The sequence below is a fragment of the Homalodisca vitripennis genome, chromosome X (assembly GCF_021130785.1).
Source record: "Homalodisca vitripennis isolate AUS2020 chromosome X, UT_GWSS_2.1, whole genome shotgun sequence".
In the NCBI taxonomy this organism is placed as follows: Eukaryota; Metazoa; Arthropoda; class Insecta; order Hemiptera; family Cicadellidae; genus Homalodisca; species Homalodisca vitripennis.
Window position 1 is genome coordinate 56,576,609 of NC_060215.1, and position 25,579 is coordinate 56,602,187.

The following is a 25,579-nucleotide window of genomic DNA, read 5'->3' on the forward strand; positions in this document are numbered from 1 at the left end:
AAACTAAAAAGTACACCACTTTGGTAAGGATTCATTCTTTGTTTAGCTCCTTGCCAATAGAATTAATGCTGTAACAAATAGGTTTCATATAATTGTTATGATATTTCATCATTGTAAACATGATGAACAAAAGCTATAAAAAGAAATTAAGAAAAACAAAATTGACTAGAATCAGATGAGGTAGTGAGAAATAAAAAGCATTGTGAGAGCTATTTAGAACTCTAAAAATTGTTTTCTTTGACAAATAAAACTATTAACCATATATTCCATAATATTTATCACCATTTTGCTGTGCCATTTATTTTAGTTGGCTGTAATACCACTTTCAATTAATATGAATTAGGTGAATAATGTGCTGAGTGAGGGGAGAGACAAAAATAAGTATAAAGAAAAGGACTTCGAAGAATCGGAAGAGGAATTAAGGCAACTAAAACTGATGTTGGCTGACAAGGAAGCCAACTTGGCTATTCTTGGGGCAGAAATGGGACAACTGCGAGCTGAGTATGAAGATAAATGCAGCCAACTAAACAGGTAAGAACACTAAACTTTGTACTTTTATTTTATGCATGTGATGAACAATATAAACATGATGCTTCATAACATTTTTTAAAAGTGATTAAGTTATTTTATCAGTTTTAGGTGTACTACTTTGTAACAGGTAATTGTGCAGAAGAAAAGGCTTAGAAAATCTAGCATAAATAAGAATGGTTACTAAGTTTCTCTAAAGCATATCAAGTCTTGTTATATTTAGTGATGTTTTCTCATAATTTGCTACTGTTTATTTATTTGTATGTGTGTAATCATATAGTTTGTTCTTAAACCTCATCTTATGGTAGGGTTACCCAGAAAGAAATCTCTGCTTTAACTAATGAAGAGTCTAAATTGTCTCTGTTCAGTACTCACTAGTAGGTCAGTATGACTTGAACTGTGGTAGTGGAAAGATCACATGGCTCATCTTTGTTTACAGTTAAAAATTATTGTTATAATAAAATGGAAAATGCTGTTCAACATTAAGGAGTTCGCTGGCAAAACCCTCTAAGTTGCATTTATTAGGATTAAATCGAGTTTATAGGTAGACAGAAAATATCCTTGATTATGACAAAATATGTCTGTGTTGAAAACTGGTGATTTATGGCATCTGAACTTTCACATGGTTTCCACATATCTCTAGGACTGTTACATAAATTCATGACTGAAAAGTTATACCCCACAAATACTGTACTCATTAGCTGCAAATGATTATTACTGGGAGCAATAAAACATAATGAATAATCAGGTTTCTTGATTATTTGTTGATCTTTTTGATGTGAGAAGAGCTACGTAATAATTGTGAATGGCAATAAAATTTCATTTATCTTGGAGTATTATCAGTGCTTTTCGGCTACGTCTTCAGATTGAGTAAAAGTACACTGTACAAACTTGTTCAAAATCTTATTGATTTAGAAAAATCAATATTTAAGCCTTTGAGTTTTAATCTGTGAAAATAAATGAAATTTACAACCTGATTTAATTATATAAATATTAATAAAAGCATTGCACTCTTTTACGCCAACTGTCTGGCTATCCTATCTCTATGCCAAGTATCAATTAGTGTTTTACATTTTTGCATTAGTCCAGGAAAAATTGTCTTATTGTATTTTAATTAATCTATGAGTATACAAGTATTTGTTTTTCATTTTTATTTTTGAAATGATGTTGGAAACTCGAGATTATAGTATGTTGTTTGACTATTCACTTACTGGTTACAAGAGAACAAACAGAGGAACCTTTTATACTCCATTCAGTAGAAAGAAAATACTCATGAGCGTACTTCAAATAATTTTTTGTGGAAACAAGTCCAACAACTATTTTTTATTTCTGAAAATGGATCTTTCACTTCTAATAAACTAGTTAGAACCGTAAAGCTAACAATGATAACAATTTGTAGCTGTAAGATAACGATTTAAATTGTTTACTGTTTCAGCCAAAGTGTAGCTCTTAGCCAGTATCAAAACCAGACAGACCAAATCCACCACAAATTACGAATGTTACAGTAAGTTAATGGTTGAATTTGAGTATTTTTAGTTTGATTGATTAGATTGTAACACTAACAGTGTGTTTAAATACATTAAAACAACTTTATATAATTGCTTTGTTTTACAATTATATTTATATACCGTAGGACGGGGTAACTTTGGGACACTTTTCAAATGTTCCAACAGCTCCTGTCCTTATTTTTACAGTTAAAATACTGAAAAAATCATTAACATGTACGGTCATCCTTCCTCTTTCAAAATGTTGAAAGATAAAAACTATAGAACCTACGGTATTTCATAAAAAAAATATTTTAAGTTGTCCCAATCTTACCCCTTTGATTGGGGTAACATTGGGACAGCACTTTTTCTCCATTAGAAAACAGCAGGAAACAAGTCATTGTACTAATGTTACCCCACAATATCGTATAGCAGTACTGTTTACATAAGAAATAACTGGGAAAATGAGCGTGTACCAATTTTACCCATCTGTATTATATTTAAGAGGTCATAAACACACAACTTTGTATGACAAAAAGAAGCAATAATGTTCTACAACGTAACATGTCCAAACACATGTTGGCTATACAATAGCCGAAGAAAGAAGGTCACTGTACAGTTTTCTAGCTCTTTAACTCTGTAAATTTCTCGACGGCCAATTTGTTCTGGTTTATTCAATTTTTTGCACAATTTCGTCTTTTGAATAGTGGATCTCGTCAGGAGGGTTAGGCCACTTCCAATTTGAAGCTGACCTCTTCATTGCGGATATAAGAATATCGCCATCTTCGTCGAACTCTATTATTCTTCCTGGATACAGTTCACATTGGTATCTTACAAGGACGAAGTCCCCGACTTCCAGATGTAAGACATCAGCTGATGTTTGTTCGAGTGGAATGGATGGGGTCACATCTTGATTCTCAAACTCACTAAATGTCTCTGAGTCTTCAGAGTCTTGAACAGAAAACCTGTCATCCTCTTCCTCAGTACTGCTGTCTACGACTCTCTTTTTCCGTTTTTTTTTCGAGTTTCTTTCAAAATCTGGCCGTACTCTCTTGTTGCATGATTGAACTCCAGTTGAAGTGGATGGTTGATCCATTGGTAGTGCAGATGCTTGGAATTCTTCTGAGGATATACTTTTTCCAGGAGGTACATTTAACTTTTTCTTTCTCTGTACTCTTCGACCTTGAGTAGCCTCTTTACGCTTCATTGTAATCTGTTCGAGAAAACTCTCGCCAACAATAGAAGAAATTGATGCGTCAAACTTCCTGATGGTAACCTCTTGAGAACTGGCTCTCTGTTTATAGGGTATATCCCTGACTTGCGAAACCCGGCAATAAGGTTGTCTGGGCCTTTAATCATAGCACCCCATAGACTGTTTAAGAGGTTAGGGAACTGATCTTTTGGGACTGACGTACAATGACTTCCAGCTGCCGTCTCTTTCCAGTCTTTTAATATTTTTCTCCATGCACCCTTCATGGGCGGAAGAACGCAACATCTATTGGGTGTAAAAGATGAGTTGCATTGGGCGGCAACGCAATAAATTTGATGTTATTCATCTCACATTGTTTGATAACTTCTATGTTTATGTGAGAACTAAGGTTGTCACCAATGATGACCTTTGGTCCTTCCTGTTTCTTGAGAATCGGAAGCATCAATGACACAAACCAATCTTCAAAAGAATTGCTATCAAACCAACCTGAATTTGGTTCGATTATAACGAGTATCAGGAGGCCCATTCTCGGTCCAAGTTGACCATATATTTTCTCAGCTTTGTAGTTCACGTAAGGTGGCGCTAGTACCCCCCCCGGCGGCATTTACCACATACCATGATAGAAGTACATGCTTTTGAAGAATTCTGTATCCTCTACCGGTATTTAGTTCCTCGTTTAGTTATTATTTTACCAGAACCAGGCTCATCAACAAGGTTTGTTTCATCGTAATTCCAAATGTTTTCCTTTTGGAATGCTATCAAGCTCTTTTTCTAAGTTTGTCAAAAAAACTGTTAACAACTTGTTCGTCAGTGGCTGCTCTAGAATAAGATATATTTTTCGCAGTTCTGTGTTAGTACTGCTTTGTGGCGCTTTAAGAAGGAATCTGCCCAATCATTTCCTGGTAAGTTCTTTTTTGAAGCGTGTTTCATTTTTTCCAATTCTGTCAAGATACGAATTTCACTACACAACGTAAATCAAAGCTGTTAACAGGAAATCCATAGTTCGATACGAGCAACAATGTGCGCAACAAACTGTTCCTCTTCTTCCTCAGAAAATACAGTGGCTCGACCTACGGGTTGTGTATGTTTTTCTTGAGATTTTAAATGTAAAGTATTTTTTTGGTATTCCGTATTTGGAAGATGCATTTCGGATCGATAGTGTCTTGTTTCTGATCGCTAATAAGGCTTCTTGTAAACTTTCTTCTGTATAATTTTTGTATGGCCTTGTTTCCAAGAGGTCTTTTAGGATTTCTAGGCATTGTTGTCCAATCAAATCCTAAAAAAAAAAACAAACCAGTGTTAAAAAGACGTCAAAATGCAGTCTTATGGGGTAAGATTGGGACAGTCCCAAAGTTACCCCGTCGAAAGCTGAAAAATTACAATTTATAGGTTATGAATCACAATTCTTATAACAACATGATTACTTCTACACTTAACACTTAGGAAGATATTTAGTAATCGTTATAAACACACCTGAAATTAATCTGGTGATGGCAGCTGCGAAGGCACAAGTGAAAGTTTCATCAAAAGAGAGAAATCGCAAAAATGATGAGTGGAAATAGAACCTTGCTGTCACACAGGTGCCGTTAGCAAAGGTTCTGTAAACTGCCGTCAGGTAACAGCAACTGTACAGGCCAACATAAAGAACGAGTTTGCAGCCTAAACTATTGCAGTGTATCCACCAGGGAAGCCTGCAAACTAAAACTTACCCGCTGTCCCAAAATTACCCCCCAGTCCCAAAGTTACCCCGTCCTACGGTACTTATAATTTATCAGTTTTGTTTATAGCTCTAGCAGCAATTATTTATATGTTTTGGACAACCTATGACAGTCCAACAAAACACATAAACACTTCTACAGGTATATTCTGGTTTTCTGGTTCAAACTTAATATTTCTGCATCAAAACATTTCTAACTCTATTACTATCTTGAGAGGAACCAAATATGGTTGCTCTTATTAGAAGTAAAAGATTAAGATGGCAGGGCTATGTAAATACAAGAGAGGAGGAATCGGTCATTCAGAAAGTGTGGGAAGGAAGAACAGAGGGAGCGAGACCAAGAGGAAGACCAAAAGTGAGATGGGGAGATCAGACAAGAGCAGAACTGAGGAAGATAGGAAAAGATCTTGGTATAAGCCAATATAGAATGCACTCAAACAAACTTCTTCCAAGGATAAAATCACTCAGCTGTTACCTATCCAAAGAATAAATAGCTCATCATTGCTTAATTTAGCCATCTTTCAAAACAAATGTACAAAATAAATAAAGTAATTGGAAATTAATTGGCAAGTACGTCCGAAGCATCTGTAGAAAAATAAATGAAGAGACTAAAAGTGCAAAAATTAAAAATTAGTGACACGATAAACCCAACCTCATCAGACTGTCAAAAAGAAAATAATTTTAGCTCACATGAAGAATTTGATACTAAATATCCGAGCATCTGAACATTAGTGGTTGCATTAGTGCTCAAAGAAAGCAGCAATTTGAAACGAGATTTACATGACACAAAGTAAGTAATAAGAATAACTTGTACAGTTAGAAAAGTTATAACTAATAGTATAATTAGATGTGAAAATAAAAAAACACTAAGTACATGAAGAGAGAATAAGTAGGTCATAAAAGGCCATAGAAAGTTACAAACTTTCAAAGAAATTGATTTGAAAGATTAACTAATAAGATAACCAAAATAAATGCAATTAAATCAAGACACATAGAAGCACAATTTGATAAAGTACAAGATAGAAAGTGAGCAATAAAAAAGCTTTGAAAGAACAAATACCATGTATAAGTATTAAGGACTCAGTTAACACATTTTGAAAAACTGTGATGAAAGATTGAAAGAGTATTATAGATGGTACCTAAGTATTAAATATACCATTCTTAATTAGAACTTCTGAAAATAAACCTTTACCAGACACTAATAATATACTGAAGTAAAGAGATACATCATTGCAAGCCTGGGTTGTAGCAAATAAACTGTTTTTTTACACATTTAAGCCTGACACATATTATTTAAACTTTGTTTGAGAATAGAAGTTCCGTTTCCTGTGATAAGGATTAATATTCTTAATTGAGATCTATTTATATTAATAATACATTATGAAGCTAAATAGTCAGGCTTACAATGTCTCGTACAATAGTTTAATTTTTTTAACGTCATGCTTTGGTGTTGTACCATCTCTTTTTACAATAGTGAATCTGACATCAGGATTATTTCATGGAAAAACTTAAATGGTAAGGTTAAAAGCTATAAAGTAATAGAGGTACAAAAATACTGGAGACTAGCTAGAATGCTGCCTGTAATTTCAGAATTTGTTGAAAAAGTAGTAATCAACAAGTTGATTCCACTTGGTAACCCATTCCGTCTGTTTGTAACTGGTTATCAGTACCATGAAAATCAGTATTTTAATTATGTAGAAATTAAAAGACTGCTTTATATAAACAACATTGTTTTAGTCTGGAGCAATAAGCAATTACGGCTGGTATAGAATTCATTAAATCCTTTATAGGTTCTACTGATAGAAAAATGATGACTAAGTTATAAGTGTATTGTAGGATGGTAGTAAATGTTATTAAAATAGTTAGGAGTTTTTTATTTTACATCTCATCTCAGTATAACGATTATTTTATTAAGAAATAGTTCTAGTTGTATCGCTCTGTTTGTGGTATTAATTCTAAACCAATTAATTATTTAAATGTTTAAAAATAATATATTGTTTGTAATTTACAAATTGAAACAAGTTTATTCATAAATTCGAAATCTATTAAAATAATATTATCTGTTAAAGCAAGTGTACGTGTCCTATGAAGATCTAATAATTGATTATGTAGGAAAATAGAACAGAAACCTTGTAAAACAAAAAAGTTAATTGAATGGTAAAATGGTTAATAAGAGAATCAAATAAATTAACAGATATTGTCACTGAATGTCTAAAGCTTACATTTCAAAAAAGGTTTTAATGTTTAAAGGTTTTTCAATCACAAACTCAATTTGTAAGTGCAATTTTCCTCCTGCAAGGCACTGTGTAAAATATAATAAACAATAGTAAACCAATAAAAGATTCACTTCTCAAATAGCAAACTAAAATCGTCACTTACTACTTTAATTATAAACCAAATATCAAATAAAGTGACTCTCTTTAAAATTCAGGTAGTAGAATTATACGGCTCCTACTAAAGTTTAGTAATTAAATTGACCACCAAGTATAAATCGAGTTAAACCAGATTTTTTAAGTTCACAACACTTACTCTTAGTTCATAAATGCGATGAATAGTCCAACAATACTATAGATTAATAAGTATATTTAATACAGTAATTGTGCAATATTATTGAGTCTTGTGAAATATTCTCAATAAACAATATTGTAGTATCATACTCGTATTTCAGGAGGGCAAATAACAAACTGCAAGATACAAATGACAGTCTCTTGATGATCATGGATACTGGAGGTCGGTCGCCTTTGTGTTACAGCACTGCCTCTTCTGTGGAGTCCGATGAGCACCTACGCAAGCCAAAGTGGTATGAATATTTTCCAACAGGTTTAGTTTAGATTTTGCTTTATTTCAGTATTTTCATTTACAATATTGTAACTTTGTTAGTTATAATTTCAAGAACAAGTATATTACTTGAAATAAGTAAAAGTGCAAAAACAAATACTAATGCCATTCTTTATCAACTTTGTAATCAGGGCAATCATGGATCACAGAACACCCTCCCCTCACAGCATGGTCGGGGAGAATAACTACTATATATGTGTTCCTGAGTATACCAGTGAATATGGTAAGCTGTAAACTAAATGGAAATATTAATAGTTACTCATTCATATAAATTTTGCTTCATTTTTTAATATTTTAATACTTACACTTAGTTTTAAAGCTGTCTAATATGCTCATTGTAAGTTATAGTCAGTCAAAATGTCATGTTTACTATGCTTCCCTATTATTTTCAAACACCTGTTGTAATGACTGACTGGTGAATCTTTAAATATCTAATATCATTGTATGTATTTATTTATACATTTTATTAATTGAGAAATATTTTAAAATAACCAAAGCCAGTTAATTTATTAGAATTTGTACACCTGTAAAGTGAATGTAAATTACAACGGTTATATGTGAATGATTTTTTACATTCAATGCAACATTAAATTTTAGCAGTTGTTTAGTGTTAAAAGAATAAGATGGTGGAAAATGTTTCACCATTCTTATATAAACGTTACCAGAATTTTAAGTTTTACTATTTGCAATATGTGTCTTGCTTTTTTGTTTTAGACAATTAATATTACAAACTAAAGCTCATGAAAATAAGCATTACAATGTTTTACAAACAGATTGTACAGATATATACTTTGATATATACTTTTTGTAGTTTGTTAATCATTTGGTGATCTTTAAGTAATAAGACTTTGAGGTGGTACAATCGGTTTTTGGCGGGGTTACTTTGTATTGGTTTCAATCACAGCAGTTCAAAATAACTTCCATAAAATTGGAAAACATAGAAAGAATGTATCTCTACATTATGTATATGAATTACTTTGGGAAATGGTATACTTTTAGATTGTTTATAACTTAAGAAAACAAGTTTTAATAAAGTATAATTTTAAACATTGCATGGTTTTTAGTAGTATAATACTACTTCAGAAAATCACATCTTGTATAAATTTAAAAAATTTATTCCCTCCAGTCATCTTTGTACATACAGTAAAAGTTATCATTGTATTGGTTGTTTATCTGTTTTTGTTTGTTTGTTTGTTTTTTTTTTTTTTATATCAGCCTTTTTGCTGTGCGGCTAACTACAAAGTTTATTCAATACTTTATTCAAATATTACTTTAAATGTCTTTAGTTCCTCAAATGATCAAATTTTGTGAATATTTCCTTATCTTCAGAAAGGTATCTCAAATGGCTGTAACTAGAGTTTTTTTATCAGAAAAAATTAACCTGGGTAAGCTCTGAGTGCACCATCTTAAACATTTTAGAGTAGTTTTTATATTTCTCTAAACCAAATTTTAGAGTATTTTTGGTCAAAAATTAAAATATTTCGAAAATGTAAAATAGTATTTGAGAACTTACAAGACTTGCATCCTCACACTAAATTTATTGAAAATTGGTCTGTTCATTTCCTTATACTAACCAACAATGCTAATACACCAAAGTATAGCAAAACCTATAAAAACACTTTATTTTACTTATATGATTTCAAAATAGATATTTTCACTAAAAACCAAAATTTAAATTTAAAACTTTGATATCATAAAAATTCAGAACATGCCATCACAATAAAGCCACAATGATATTAAGGTTCTTACTATATGGTGCTAGTAGAAATGTGAATTAATGCTGCTATTATGTATTTGATATTATCGATTATTTCCAGAAAATCAGCAAAAGTTAATACTATTGCACCTTCCACTCTTTAAACCAAACTGTAGAAATGATCTTTCAATTTAACATACAATTTAATTCTGTTTACGCCTACTGTGTGATGTTAATATTGAATAACTTTATTGATTTAATTACACCTAGTTAATATATGGGTGTACAGATGCAGCAGACAGTGGGCGATCTACTCTTAGAGAACAACTGGAGTATGAGCTGGATAACCGCTGTTACATAGAGCCCAGTCGTAACAGTGATGGAGAGTACCAAAATGTAAGTGATCTAGAGTCCCTAGGAGGGTTCACCTCTGGCTGGTTTATACCTTTCAATTGAACCTACTCTAGGTATAGCAAAACTAATCTGGAACTTAAATCTGTGCAACCCTATGGATGTCTTTAAGCAGCATATTGCTAAGTCCTGATACGCCTGGATATACTCCAAACGGATTGGGATATTGATGTAAATTCTTCACCATACCTATTAAAACACTTTTTTGGACTTTTTGGAAGGTAAAAATATTTCTCCCTCTTTTTTAAAGAGGTAGTAGGGGGTTACCTTAAATTTTTCAAATTGCAACCCCTATCTTGTGACATGTCATTTTAAAGGTCTATTCAATGAAAACACAATGGCACTAAGAAAACACATTTACACTGTTTATATAAAAAATTATTGACAAATAACTCAAAAAAATAATAAGCAGTAAGGACAATGCCAATGTCTTACGCATATCAACACAATGCATGCATGATATCTTTCAGTAAGACTTTGACGGGCCCAGCTTATCCCTTTATGTAGTATCTAATGTTTCTGTTATGCCATGGTTTTGGTAAAAGGTGTCTTTTTCTAGGTGGCATTACAATGTAAGGGATTATTTACCCATGACGTTGCTAGGAACGTTGTAGTGATGTTTTATTCATGCCATTGTGTTTCCATTGAATAGACCTTTAAAATGAGAAGTCACAAGATAGGGATTGCAATTTGAAAATTTAAAGTGACCCCCCTTTGAAAAAGGGGGGAATATTTTTATCCTTCAAAAAATCCAAAAGGTATTTTAATATGTATGGTGAAGATTGTACACTGACATCTCAATCCATTTGGAATATATCCAGGCATATCAGGACTTAATTTACCCTGTATATAATTATATGTTACTAATTGTATTTAAGCCCTAAACTCTACAATACCTTAATGTAATCTACAACAACATCCAAATCTTACTTTAATAGAAGTAATTATTGCTGAAGTTTATATGAATTATTTTTTACTGTTTCAGATAAGTCTAGAAGAACAGAGTTGTTCAAACGGTGTGGTTATTAGACAGCTTGACAGTTCTCTGAGCCATATCAGTGTCTTCAGTGACCTGGAACCTACCGGACCCCCAGACAGAACATACAAGGTTGTCTTTGCTGGAGATGCTGCTGTTGGGAAAAGCTGCTTTATCCATAGATTCTGTAAGGGAGTCTTTGCTGTAAACCTGGGATCTACTTTGGGTTAGCATTATTATTTGTGTAAAACTGTGTTGTGTTTATATATATAATCCATTCCAACCACTATCTTCATAATAGTCAGATTTTTCTTTAGAAACTATGGCTAATGATAAAACTATGATACTAGTGAAAATACTAACCGATTTTGTAGGTGATCATATGGAGGTTATTGATAAATAATTCATGTTACTATGTCAATAAAATAATTTTCTGCAATGATATACAGCCTTAATCAATTTGAAAATAAACATTGCATTAAGTTCAGCCATGGCTGTTTTGAATCATCTTAAAAGATGCTTGCTTGCTGTAAGCTAAATCTGTTTCATAAATTTTTAGTTTCCTCAATCATAGATTTAACTGTCATGCTCCCCTTTAAGAATAGGTTATATGTTTCCGATTTGCACTTTAAAATGTATTTGTCTCATAATTATCTTAAAAATTATGTGCTTCAAGCTGTACATTTAACATACTCACCATGTCAATAGATTTATAAAGATGGTGTTCTTAATTTGCAACAAAATTTGTACTTGTTAATTTAATGATTACTGTTAATTATATAAGTAGGTAATTTTAAAAGTGGCCTTAGTTGATCAAATAACCCATTATATACGCTGTACTTAACATAGCTGCTTGAATAGTCACTTATAAATAAACATTTTTTTAGAGAGGTGATTTAGATATTTTAAAGGATTTAAAAAATCTCTTAAAATATGAAATTTTCTGTACTGCCCATCAAACACCCTTTAAAATCCATGTCTAATTATGTTTGAAAAAATAACAACAATAATCTTGAATAAAGAGTAATATTAATAGCCTTCCACAAATTAGAATAAAAATATTTGAAAATTATTCATTGATATGTGACAGCCTCTGTACTAGACAGAAAGCGTGTATGCAGTAACACGATTTTTTCCTCAAACTGATGGCAATGAAATCCAGAGTAAGCCTAACTCATGTTTGGAATCTTTTTGGAAAGGTAGTCAAGTTTGTTCCAATTTCTTAATTAGGATGACAGTACATTATGAACAAACAACTATTGTAAAACAGGAGTTTGGTTGAATGTGGTGTCTATACATTAATAGTGAACTGTATAATAAAACTCTATAGTGAAATAAAGTTTGGATTTTTGCCATTTTTGAATAGAGAAGAGTTGAGATACTAATTTAACATGTCCTTAAAAATGCTTTATTTTTATCCAGACAATGAGTTCCTTTTCAAATCTTATTTCAGTAAGGCATATTTGATCACTTGTAAAAATAATTGTTCCTTTTGAAATGTATCACCTATAATTTTTAACTTTATCAACAATGAAACACATAATTAAAAGTACAATATAATACCTTTAATATGGCACTTTGTTAATGTATATGGTAACTTGATAAAGTCATACATAAATACTATTTCATTGTTTATTCTTTGAAATATGAAACCCAGTCTTACCTAATGTAGTGTCTGATTTTTTCATTCTTTCCAATTTTGGTGTGATCTGTCTAATACAGTTTAGTAGAGTGAGGAAAAAGGAGACCTAATTTATCCGTTTCGTTCCAGTTTACCTTAAAATCGTCCAGTGTTTGGTAATAGCATTTAAATTTGAACCATGTTAAATTACTACTTTTATATAAAAATTTTAAACTTTTTCTTATGTTTACCAATATTTATTAGACCAATCTTATGTTAACCAATAGTTAATATTTATAGAAAATGTTAAACATTTTTAACTACTTTATTCTTAATGAATGTGTATATAATAATTTTTACCACACGTCATGTATTATTCTGTGTAGACGGAGCCTTTGCCTCTCAGGTATTGCAGGGACCTTATCAACACAAGCTTGAAAATTTTCTAAGTAAACAAAATTAATGTTCTTAAATATTTATTCTGGGAAATATATACAAATTTTAACAGTAGAAAAGTTTAATTTTTATATGTAGGTTACTGTATATTTACATAAATTGTTAATGATACACTATACTGTAAAATATTAACAATTTTCAGGAGTGGATTTTCAAGTAAAAACAATTAGGATAGATATGAAGAATATTGCTTTGCAACTTTGGGATACAGCAGGTGAGCAACCAAATACTTCATACATACATAGAAGTAATTATGATAATCAAGCATTAAAACAGCATTGCTGTAGAGTTTTTTGGGGCGTTTGTTTGTCGCTTTGGAGCAACTTTGAATTTAAGGATGAACTTGAACAGTGGTGTATTTACCAATATGACTACTGGGGCAAATTAGGCTATAGTTTCAGACTAGTTTTGAACGCAAATGCTATTTGACATGAACTGTAATAATAATAATAATAATAATAAATTCGTTTAAGAATCAAGAATCAAGAATCAAGAATTTTATTGTCGTTAAGCACATGGCAATAGACAAAGTCAAATAAAATACAGTTTCATCTAATACAATTTCTACAAAAAAAAAAAATATATACATGTGCAAAATAAATAAACAGTTAATAAACATTATTTATATTTTACATAAGGTCTAGAAATTTATTATATATTTAAGCATCTTCCTAAAGAGTAAATATCTTGACTGTTTAATAAACATAGACATAAATATATATCTATATAAATAAATAGATAACACATAGACATTAAAATTACAAAATAAATTAAAAAACAAGATGACATTTAAAAATACAGTTAAAATCTTAAAGTACTAATATCACAGGCCAAAAAATCACTAACAGAGTAAAAGGCAATTTCTTTCAACCATTTTGACAGAATAAATTTAAATCTGCTAAGGTTTACAGACCATGCTTCTTTTGGTAACTTATTAAATAATTTTATTTTCATAAACACATGGCTTTTTTTTGATTTTTCTAGTTTTATAGAAATACAATCAAGTAAGTAATTTTGTCTAGTATTATAGGTGTGAACTTCATTTCTAAAATTATAATTATTTAAGTTTTCCTTAACACTAACTAAGCTAAAATATATGTATATACATGGAAGAGTCATTATCTGGAATTCTTTAAAATATGGAACACATGATTCTCTACCTGAGATATTTGCCATTATCCTAATAGCTTTTTTTTGCCATTTGAACACTTTTAGTGATTGTGAGCTGTTGCCCCAAAGTGTTATTCCATATAATAAATGGGAATTAAAGAAGGCATAGTAAGCAGCAACTAACATTGGGAAACTAACACAATTTTTTAGTTTTCTTAATAAATAAGTAACTCTAGATAGTTTTATACACAATTGATTTATTTGACATTCCCAGCTAAGCCTACTATCTAGATATAATCCTAATAGTTTAACGGGTTTAGTACCTTCATTTATAAGTTTATTCAATGAGAAAACAATATTTTCAGTTTCACTACTGTTTACAAGTAGCCCGTTGACTTTGAACCATTCCTGAGCTGCTATCATTGAATTATTTTCTTCTAACAATAACCCATTCAAATCTTTACTTTGATTCAGAAGAGTGGTGTCATCGGCATATAGTACTGCTTTACATGGCACATTGAATGAAAAATCATTCACAGCAACTATAAATAGAAAAGGACCCAGAACAGATCCTTGCGGTACCCCAACTTGAATTGTTTTAAAATCAGATAGTTCCAAGCCTGTTACAACCATTTGTTTTCTATTACTTAAGTAAGAGGAAATTAACTGTAGTTCAGAATCTCTAACTCCATAGCTATTGAATTTACTTACAATCAGTTCATGAGAGATGGAGTCAAATGCTTTTGTGAGATCTATTAAAGTTGAAGACGACAAAAATTTATTTTCAAAATTCTCTAAAACGTTTTCTACTATTGCTTCTATGGCTTTGGTTGTGTTTAAGTTTGGAAGAAACCCAAATTGATCTTTACATAATAAATTATTATTGTAAAAATATAAACTTAGTTGGTCCTTTACACAACTTTCAAAAACCTTACTAAATATAGGTACCAAAGAGATTGGCCGATAACTGGAAGGATGTGATTTCTCACCCTTTTTATAAATTGGAATGACTTTGGTCACTTTTAATGCTTCAGGAAAGACACCATATTCCAACATCATATTGAACAAAAAAGTTAATGGGTCTACAAGTACATAGATTATTTCTTTTAAAAGTTTGTTAGAGAACCCATAATAATCTTCACTTTGGGACGAACTTAACTTTGAGACACACTTTAACACCTTAGTGTTATCAATGCTTTGCCACTTAAAACAACTGACCCCACCGTTACAACTTAAAATATAATCATCAACAAACTCAATTGCTAAAACATTATTTGTTGGTGTAAGTGAAACAGAGCTTATAAAATAGTCATTAAAATCATTAGTATTAACAGGTACTTCTTGACTAACTTTAGAACGGTTGGTCTCAAGCTTTATAATATTCCAAGCAGCTTTACATTTATTCTTAGAATTCTTTATATATTCGTCATTCGCAGATATTTTGCCTTCTAAAATTTTAGCCTTATATAATTTTTTTGCTTCATTATAAACGTTTTTATGCAGTTGTTCACTTTCTCCCCCTACCGATGACTTATATCTATCATATAAGGTAACAATAAAATCTCTAAATTTTTTTAACTCTGGTGTGAACCATGTGATTTTTGGCCTTTTAAATTTACTTTTTTTTATTTTTTTAGTTTTACAGCATTCTTCAAGAGAAGTTGTCAAAATAAATAAGAAGTAGTCAAAAGCTTGGTTAACATTGGTGCACTTCGTAAGTTGTGACCAGTTAAATTGTGACAGTTGTTCCTTAAACTTTAAGACTGAATTAGCAGAAAGCATTCTTTTTAACAAAAATGAAACTTTTTCACTATTGTTGTCAACTATGATCAAGTCAAAAAACACTGCAGATACACCAGCATGGTCAGACAAATTAGGATCTAACACTTGACATTGTACTATGTTTGACTCATTAAGGTTTGTTATTATATTATCCAAGCAGGCTTCTTGTCTAGTGTTTTGCTCATTTAAACAGTATAAATTCAAAGAGCGAAGTATGTTCAGAAAACAATTACATTCATTAGATTTATTGTTAATATTTATATTAAAGTCACCAGTTAAAATAAGTATTTGTCGTAAAACATGTTACATGCATTGACAAAGTCTAATTCAGCTACAGACTAAGTAGCATTGTCTCTAAATAATATTTAATAAGTATAATACATAAATATTATATATATATAACAATATAAGACATTAATTGTCTAGTTGATAATTATACTAGTTATATTATGAGTTTATCTTAAAACAATCATTAAAAGTCTATTTTGTTAATAGAAAAAAACTCATCAATATTATATAAAGGGGTTTTTAATAGCCATTCATAAAGTTTATTTTTATAAATTTTAAGAGGGTATTTTTCTATCAAATGTTTCAATTTGTTATACACCTTCAAGCCAATTATAACATGACTATTCAAAGATTTGCTCAGTCGACAATATTCAATTAAAATGTTATTTTTGTTTCGTGTGTTATAATTATGTGTTTGTGTATGGTTTATTAAGTCCTTAGTATTTAAAATGTAAACAGATAAGTCAAACAAATATAAATTAACTATTGTAAGTATTCCTTGGTTAATGAAAACAGGTTTACAATGATCAAGATATTCAGCTTTACCAACAATTCTAACAGCTTTCTTTTGAAGCACCAGTATTTCCTGAACTCTAGCGCTATTTCCCCACAGTATTAATCCGTATCTCAAAATTGACTGAAAGTATCCAAAATATGCAGTCCGAACATAATTTTCACTTATGCAGCAAGATAGACGTCTCAATAAAAAAATAATTCTAGATAATTTAGTAGACAGAAAATCAATGTGAGGTCCCCATGAAAGATTATTATCAATATGAATTCCTAAAATTTTGATTACACTACTTGATTCAAAATTAAAACTATTTTCAGGAATTGATTTTAAAGTAAACAAAATGTTTTGAGTTTTAGTTTCATTCATTAAAAAACCGTTTTCTTTAAACCATATTGATGCCTTGTTTATTGTGGTGTCGGTTAATTTCTTTAGTTCATTCAGGTTATTACTACTATTGAAAAAAGTTGTGTCATCAGCGTAGAGAAGCGTATTAGCATCAACAGCCAATGTTATATCATTTATATATATGATAAAAAGTAAGGGTCCAAGTACAGATCCCTGAGGGACACCGTACTCTATTTTGACTTCCTGTGACCAACTTCCTTTGATGTATACTTTTTGTGTTCTATTGATGAGGTATGATTTTATAAAATCAAGGGCACTTCCATGAATTCCATAATGCTTTATGTGTTCTACACAATCAAAGGCCTTACTCAGGTCACATAAAGTGGCCTGAGCAAAGGCCTTATTTTCAAAAGTTGACAGTATATTTCGTATTAGCTTGTCAATGGCATCAATAGTGGATTTACCTCTTCTGAAACCAAATTGTGATGGACTTAAAATTTTATTTTCTTCTAAATAGTCACTTATTTGGTCATAGACCAGTAGTTCTAGTAATTTAGACAAGACTGGGATGACCGAAATTGGGCGGTAGCTACTTGGATCATTATAGGGACCTTTTTTAAAGACTGGACAAATTCTGGACACCTTCAGTTGCTCCGGAAAAATACCCTGACTCATACACATATTGAAGCAAAGTGTTAGTGGCTCAACAAAAGTATAAATCAATCTCTTTAACAGATTATTGGATATATTGTAGATGTCATTACTATCTGAATTGTTTAGTCTTTTAGCTGCATCAATTGTGTCAGATGGCTTGATTGATTTAAATGATAAAAATGATGAATTAATACAATTAGCTTTTAATGAATTTAAACTACTATTAATAACTGTACCGGTTTTCACTTTAATTTTTTTTATTGAGTCAATAAAAAAATTACTAAAACCTTCTGAAGTAATATCAGTTTGAAGCCTATGGGGTGTACTTTTACTCTTGCTTTTAATTATTTCCCATGCAGCTTTATTTTTATTGTTGCTGGTTTTAATATAATTGGTGTTGTGATTAAGTTTGGCGTTTTTAATAGATAATTTATATTCTTTTTTTAGGTGGTTAAAAAGTTGGAGAAGTTCATTCGAAGGCTCCCTAGAACTTCTGATTAAAGAGTCAAAACATAACAACTTTTCTTTCATATTCCTTAATTCACTAGTGTACCATTTATATTTAAAATTGCTTTTAGCTATAAATGATTTTTTTCTTAATAACTGAGTAATAATTTATATTATTTAAAAGAATTTGAAAAAAGGACCAAAAAGATTGTTCAACGTCAGTGAACTTAATTTCATTAATTAAATGTTCCCAGTCATAAGCATTCAAACTAGATATTAAGTTGCATATTTCTTGTTTAGGCAAGACAATTTGTAAGTACATGTTTTTTCCAATAAAACCATTTTTATCATTTGGTGGAGAAAGAGCTTGAGTATCTAGCACATTAAGGTCAGCCATTACACCATCATGATCAGAAAAGGGAAAACTAAAAATATTACAAGAGTTAACCCTATTCTGCCCACAATTGACAAAAATGTTGTCAAGGCAATTTGCTCCTCGTGTGGGAGATTGATTCAGACAATAAAAATTGTACTCCCTTAATAAATTTAAAAAATATTTAACAGATGGTTTGTTTTTTGTAATATCAAATTTAATGTTCAAATCGCCTCCAATAACTATTGTATAATTGGCCCATTGAGTTAAATATAATAAAAGATTTTCAAGTTTATTGAGAAAAATATTATGGTCACCATCAGTTGAATGGTACAATGACACAATAATTAACTTGAATTTATCCAACAATACAGTGGTTACTTCAAAATGAAGTTCTATACAAAATTCTGCAACATCAAGAGGCCTTGCATGAAAATTATTGTGGACAAATATTAATGTTCCTCCTCTAATCCGGTTTGCTCTACAGAAAGCAGAAGCACAGTACAAACCATTTGGAAATGAAGTTGCTACCACTGATTGTTTAAGAAAATGCTCTGATAAGCAAATGACATATAGGTTCAATTCATTTTGTATGAAAGTTTCTAGAACAGTGGTTTTGCCATTAAGACCTTGAATGTTTAAAAATAGCAATTTTATATTTATAATATTATTTTGTAAACGTGATGTGTTAGAACAATTTTCAAAATGACGAAAGTGCAAATTACCTGGTCTTAAGCTAATTAAATTTCTACAATTAGACTCCTCTCCCCCTCCAAAAAATGACTCGAGACCGATACACCCACAGAGTGCTCCAAAGGACACATATCACTTGTGACATTCACCAAAGAAACTCGATCACTTGCAATGCTCTCATTTTGCTCACGGCACTTCACTTGTGAAGATGACGGAGTGTTGACCTCAGGTACGGGGCTCTCGTCTGTGATGTCAGTGACAGAGTTGGTCCAAGTACCTCCTTTACTTTCTGAGCTTGAATTTGGTGGATGACTGAAGACTTTTCTTGGCCCAGTTGCCCAGTTTTCTTGGTCTACTTCATGTTTTTTTCCATTAACACTGTTCACAAAATCAACTATCATAAAACCAAGTTTTCTCTTTCCTTTATAGTTTAAATGCAGACCCTGTCGTGTGAAGTGATAACGCTGGAAAGAATCCAAATCAATGAGGTGAACATTGTCCATTCTTAAAACAATTTCTCTTATGTAATTATTAGTCAGGGCTAGATCATAGTGTATTGAGTTGTCATATGTGTACCAGGTAATGTGTACCAACATTATAAGTTAATGTGTAGTGACTTATATTGTTTACTTTGGTAAACACTAATGATCAATTTTCTCATTGTTTGTTTATTTTATAAAATAATGTATTTTCATTGAACAAGTATGATAGAACAATTTTACAAAACTGATATCAAGTTTTTACAAAGGGATGCAGTTTTTTTCTCATGGGGGGGAGGGCTAGAGTCAAAAGTGTAAGTTGCCTCTGATAATAAAAGAAACATGACAGAAGTAAGTTGTGATTTATTTTTAATTTTTATCATTCTTTTATTACTTTGTGCTTTCTAAAAGTTTGTTTTTCGTTATCAGTAAAATTTTTGTGCCGATGTAAATATTTATCCATTATTAAATTATTTTATTGTATAACCTGAAGTAAAAGTAAAAAGTGAAATTTTTAATATAAGAAAGGGGCTTTGTTAAATCAAACCAGAAAACCCTAATTAATTGGTTCTCTCCATCACTTCTGGCTTTCATCTGTGTGGGTGACCAAAAGTTATAGTATTCATAATTAGCAACATCTGTCCTTATCCTTGGTTCCTCTACAACTATGGCGGTGTAAACTATGAGGTAGAGTAGGGATGTCCGGTGAGAACAGGCTCACTATTGGAGCAAAGCACATTTTTACAGTATAACCTGTGATCAATTATGCTGTTGAAAGCCCTTGCTATGTCTATTCCTTTGACAGCCTGGACAGATGTGGAAAGTGTCATTACATCAAGAAGGAAATTGTTGGTCTGTTGGTTGATTCATCTACGCCAAATCCCTATTTCTAATCTGCCTCAGGTGGTGGCAACACCCATTGCTTACCAATTGGGGATTGGATGTATTATTCAATAGCTCTAAAAGGTCCTATTTTGGAGCTGTAGTCTACTTATCAGCTTTTAGGTGGCCATCTAGTGTCCATAATCTGAAAACAGATTCAATTCACACCGTCTTTTTCAGTTTTGAGCTAATGATAAAATAATTGACTGACTTAAAAAAAAAATATTTTCTTTATCAATCTTAATGATATGTTTTTCTATTATGCTAAATTGTTTTGCAGGGCAGGAGCGATTTCGATCCATGACTACGAATTACTTTCGTAGGTCTGACGGAGTTATCCTTGTTTACGACACAACAAATGAGAGATCGTTTTTGAATGTTCGTCATTGGATGGATTCCATTGAGGTAAAAGAATTCCATGTTTGCAAACAATTACAAACACAATTTTTATCAAGTAAAATGGCTATAAATTAATATGTACGTTAATGATATTATCAAGTTTTTTCGCTGTGTAAAATATATAGAAACATAAAATAGGTACAAAAAAATAGGCCCTGCATAGATCAATACTAATATGATATACGAGTATGTTAAAATTTGAAATGTTTCATAATTAGTCTTCTTCACTCTTAGCTTTGGTAGACCATATAACTTATTTAACCCTTCTACAGGACAGCGACTTATTTTGAATTTTCTAGGTTTGCTCTAGATTTGCTAAGACATAAATTTTCATTTACCTGATAGATCATAAATTTGGGATTACTATAGTATTAAATTTGTTTTGCTTGCATGTAAAGCAATTTTATATTGACATATAAAAAACCATTGCATTTTTGGCCAATTTACTACTTTTGTGTATATATTAGTAAAATATGTTTATCTTATATACTTATACACAGTGTTTCATATTTTCTTATTGGATAATAAATGCTGTGTTTTTTGGTTATTTGGTTTGCCAATACAAAAGTGACTTTGTTTTTTCTATTTTTGTAGTGAAAGTACTTAAAATCTAAGCTCTAATGTGTTGTTCAAACATATGCAAGTCCGAATAACACTGCTAAGTAATTTTATATTCTAATAGGAAAATAATTTCTTCCTATTCATTTTAAAATTGCAATCTGAGCAAAAATATAAAATGTAATGTATCGTAATCTACCATATGTAGATATTTTATTATATTATTTTTAGTTAGAATTGTTTGCTAAAGGTGTAAAAAAAATTTCATGATTAAATACTGCCATTAAATCCATGGTTTTGAGCGAAAAATATACGGTTTTTCAGGGCTTATCAACAAAAAAGATACCAATCTACATTTGTGGCAATAAGGTGGATCTTCGTGACGAGGCAACAATGAGGGGAATCACCTGTGTCACCAGTGAGCAAGGGCTGAAGATGGCTGAACAGAATGGAGCAGCATTCTATGAGACCAGTTCTAAAACAGGCTACAATATAATCAACACTCTTGTTGCATTATCCAGGTACCGAACATATTAGTGTATATAATTTTTATAGTCTTTCTAAAATTAAACTATAAATTTCATATTGCCGTTATTTGTAGAAGGATAAAAGTGATGTATTCAATTGAGCGCTAGTAGCTCAAGTATTAGGTAAAAGAAAATAATTATAAGCACAGTTATAAGATAATTAGTAAAATGTCTTCTATATATAACACTTAAGTAATTTTATTTTCTACTATTTGTATGAAACTATTTGTAAATGATCACAAAACACCAACCTAAATATACATTGATTTCTTTACTGTGTCACCATTGGGATCTTGTTAAATACAGAAACAGCTTTGAATGGAGAATTTTACCTTATATTTCAAGACGCAGTCAAACTTAGATATTTTTAAATTTACATACAATAATAATAAAGTTTTCATAATTAGAAATCTTGGATATTTTAAATTATTTTTGTCCTTTGACCTCTAAACTGTTCATGTTCAACTATATTTTAATTTATTTTTTTTTTAATTTAAGAATATTTTCACATTTCAGTATACCAAGTAACTTATTCATATCAGATACAAATACATATTTTCTCAATGAATTTTAATTTATATTATTATATTATAAAATTATGTCCACTACACTCCTTATGTCCTCCCATTGGCCAACGATGCCCGACTAGTATCGTAGTTTTGTATAAATACCTAGTGTTCAAAACAGCATGAGAAGGACAAAATTATAATGTAGTCTTAGTGGTGTCAGCTAATTTGAACACTATGTGAGTGTAACTGTTCTGGTTAAAGAACATTTAAACAATCTACAGTTGAATAAAAAAAAAAACACAAACAATAAAATTGATTATAGCCTGAGAAAAGAGGTAAAAGTGGAATTAGATGATGCAGAAATCAGAATTCTACAAATATTTAGAGTTCATTTTATTGCTACTCGTATTAACTTTGTTGTTTTTAGCATTGGCTGTTCCTCAAGTTGAGAGATGAGGTTGGATTTAAAATATTTACTTCAACTTCTCAATGCATTTGGAAAACTCCCGCATTTTTTCTTTTTAAGGAAGTTTCTCTTGTTAATAAAAAAAGCGCTCACGCAGAAGCTTCCTTAAAAAAGATGATCAGAAGCTGTTCGTCTTCTAGAATTAAATAAATAATTTCAGTCTAACTTCCCCACTCTACCGCAGGCCCAGCCAATGTTGAAATCAATAAAGTTTGTAACAATAGAATGATCTAAAATAAAAAAGTTTTCATGAAGCAGCGCTGCTGTGGAAAAATGATATCAAATTTTCCTAAAGAATTAATGAAACTTTTTGGAGTATGTTACCACATCTCCAACAGAAACTGGTATAAAGTTAGAGAGGATTTGGGGGACTTTTTTGGAATCATTTGTCAAATGCAATCTTCCAGATGAAAGGAAATTCAAACCTAACAAACAAAATCCACCTGAACAACGATACAAGGACAAGGGCAATACATTTAGATACATCTTTGATAATGAACACCATCAATCCTGACCGAGTTTTTAGGTTCTTGAAGGCAAACTCAATGTCAACTGGAACAGGAGGATTATCATAAGTAAAATTAGTTTAAATTTTAGACAAATTCACACTAGTCTATGCATGGTTATGTGTATTTTGTGAAGAAATTTATTAATTGATCGATGAGCATTGAACATTTTGATAAACTGCCATTTTCAGATGTGTCCACCATCTCAGGTTTCTTTCTCAGTTTCTCTCCATAAAAATTTCTTTATTTTGTATAGTTCTTGATCCTAGGATTATGTTGAACTAATTTGCCTTTTAATTACATTATTAATTTTTGCAGAGACATGTTAACAGTGGAGGATGATGAAATCATGTCTTCAACCATGCTCATCATAGACAAAAAACAAGAGCGAAGATGCTGTTGAAGTTTGTGACGTACCACTTAAGGAATAAAGACATTTCATTACTTTTTATCTGTGTGCATTACCATGTGATTAAATAGAATCTTAAGCATTACAAAACCTATTGATGTTATGTTAATTTGTTTCATGCCATGAATATTAAGGATGATTTTTAGTATTTATTTTGTTAGTGAATATGTATTATTTATTTCACCCTAGTGATAACACTATGCCCATGCTTAAAATTAATTTTAAATTAAAGAATTTTAATTTTTCATTAGAATTAAAATTTATACAAGTGTCAGTCATAGGAATGAGATATAAACATCCCTTCCAGAGAACTTTTAACAACTCTATGCTCTTTCAGTTAGCTGGACAGTTACAGTTCAGATATTAAAAGGTTCCTAGCTGTCAGATGTATGAGGTACATAAATCCTTATTAATTTGACTTTATACAATGCACAAAAATGATAAAACAACATCATGTCTCTTTACTTAATTCATATTTAACATGTCCATATAATCAACATGCCTTAGTACAGTTACACTACCTAATGTTAGTGTATTGTTTCCTAATGTTACCTAATTGTTGTTACCTAATGTTAGTGTATTGTGATATGGCAAGATCCCAAGATGAAAATAAAGAATATTTATGGCTGACTATATAAGACATGAAAATCAATCAATTAGAGCAAGGTACATTATACTTGGACATTATTCTACTGTATACATTTTGTAGTTCACTACGTCGTTGGTGAAATTTTATCAGTTATGTTATTTTTTTAATGTCACAATCGCAGCCCTTTAAGAGACGGTTGCATTAGTGGCCATCTTAATTTGTTCAATATTTGTATTGGTTGTTTAGAAAATTTTTTTTATTTAATTGTTGGATTTTCAAAATTTATAAACTTTACAAGAAAAACTATAAAGAGTTTGGATATGTATTAATCATATCTTTAGAATCAGATGCCTCCCATAATTCTATGGTAAGGTTGAAAAAGTGTTATAAATTGTAATTAATACTCTTATTATAGCCGAGGAAATATAATAAAGAACTTATGATGTATTAACTGTTATAACAATTCTCATACTTTTATTATAAGTAGTCATTATGAAATAGAAAGTATATGAAATTTGTGTATTAGATTATGACTAATACATTTATAACATTATTTTAAAGAATGTGCTGCTATCTTTTGTATTAAACACTACAGAAAGGTTGCTGTTTATGGGCCCACTCGAATAGAACTATGTAATTTTCCTTGAAAACATGTGCACTCACAGGCTGTAATGGATGTAGAAGTCACCAACATATATGACAGAAAAATCAAATGTGGGAAAACTGTTTCTTTCCATTGGTTGTTGGTAGACTTTTAAAAATTTGCTATGATTGTTTCACACTTAACACCTGCCAGTATAGATATCAAGATATCAGACACATTCCGTCATTGTATATTACAAAAATAGAACACTATGTTTCTAGAATTAGAATCTATCCTTTTCTTCAATGAAAAGAAAAAAGAACTTAAGGTACAAATTTAAAACAAATCAAAAATACTCATTTTAGTAATGCCTTGCCAAAGTAGTATTCTATTTTTGTAACATACAATGATGTCAAATAAATTAAATCCTGTAAACAAAGAGTATAAATACGAGGGGTGACAGAAAAGTAATTAGACTGATTTTTTATTTAAACTAATTCTATTCTAACTATGAACTATTGTAATTTAC

At 30.8% G+C, this 25,579-nt stretch overlaps 1 protein-coding gene across 1 annotated transcript in view; it reads left to right on the forward strand.

The window, feature by feature from the left end:
* Positions 1-24,416, forward strand: part of LOC124369019 (ras and EF-hand domain-containing protein homolog) — a 48,816-nt gene extending 24,400 nt beyond the window's left edge. Inside the window, exons 5-14 of the mRNA XM_046826681.1 lie at positions 344-531; positions 1,964-2,032; positions 7,608-7,739; positions 7,909-8,000; positions 9,763-9,869; positions 10,870-11,086; positions 13,080-13,151; positions 20,785-20,909; positions 21,786-21,982; positions 23,788-24,416. Of these exons, the coding sequence (XP_046682637.1) occupies positions 344-531; positions 1,964-2,032; positions 7,608-7,739; positions 7,909-8,000; positions 9,763-9,869; positions 10,870-11,086; positions 13,080-13,151; positions 20,785-20,909; positions 21,786-21,982; positions 23,788-23,872 (1,284 nt within the window). The 3' untranslated portion in view covers positions 23,873-24,416. The remainder of the gene's footprint in view (positions 1-343; positions 532-1,963; positions 2,033-7,607; positions 7,740-7,908; positions 8,001-9,762; positions 9,870-10,869; positions 11,087-13,079; positions 13,152-20,784; positions 20,910-21,785; positions 21,983-23,787) is intronic.
* The last annotated feature ends 1,163 nt before the right edge of the window (positions 24,417-25,579 follow it).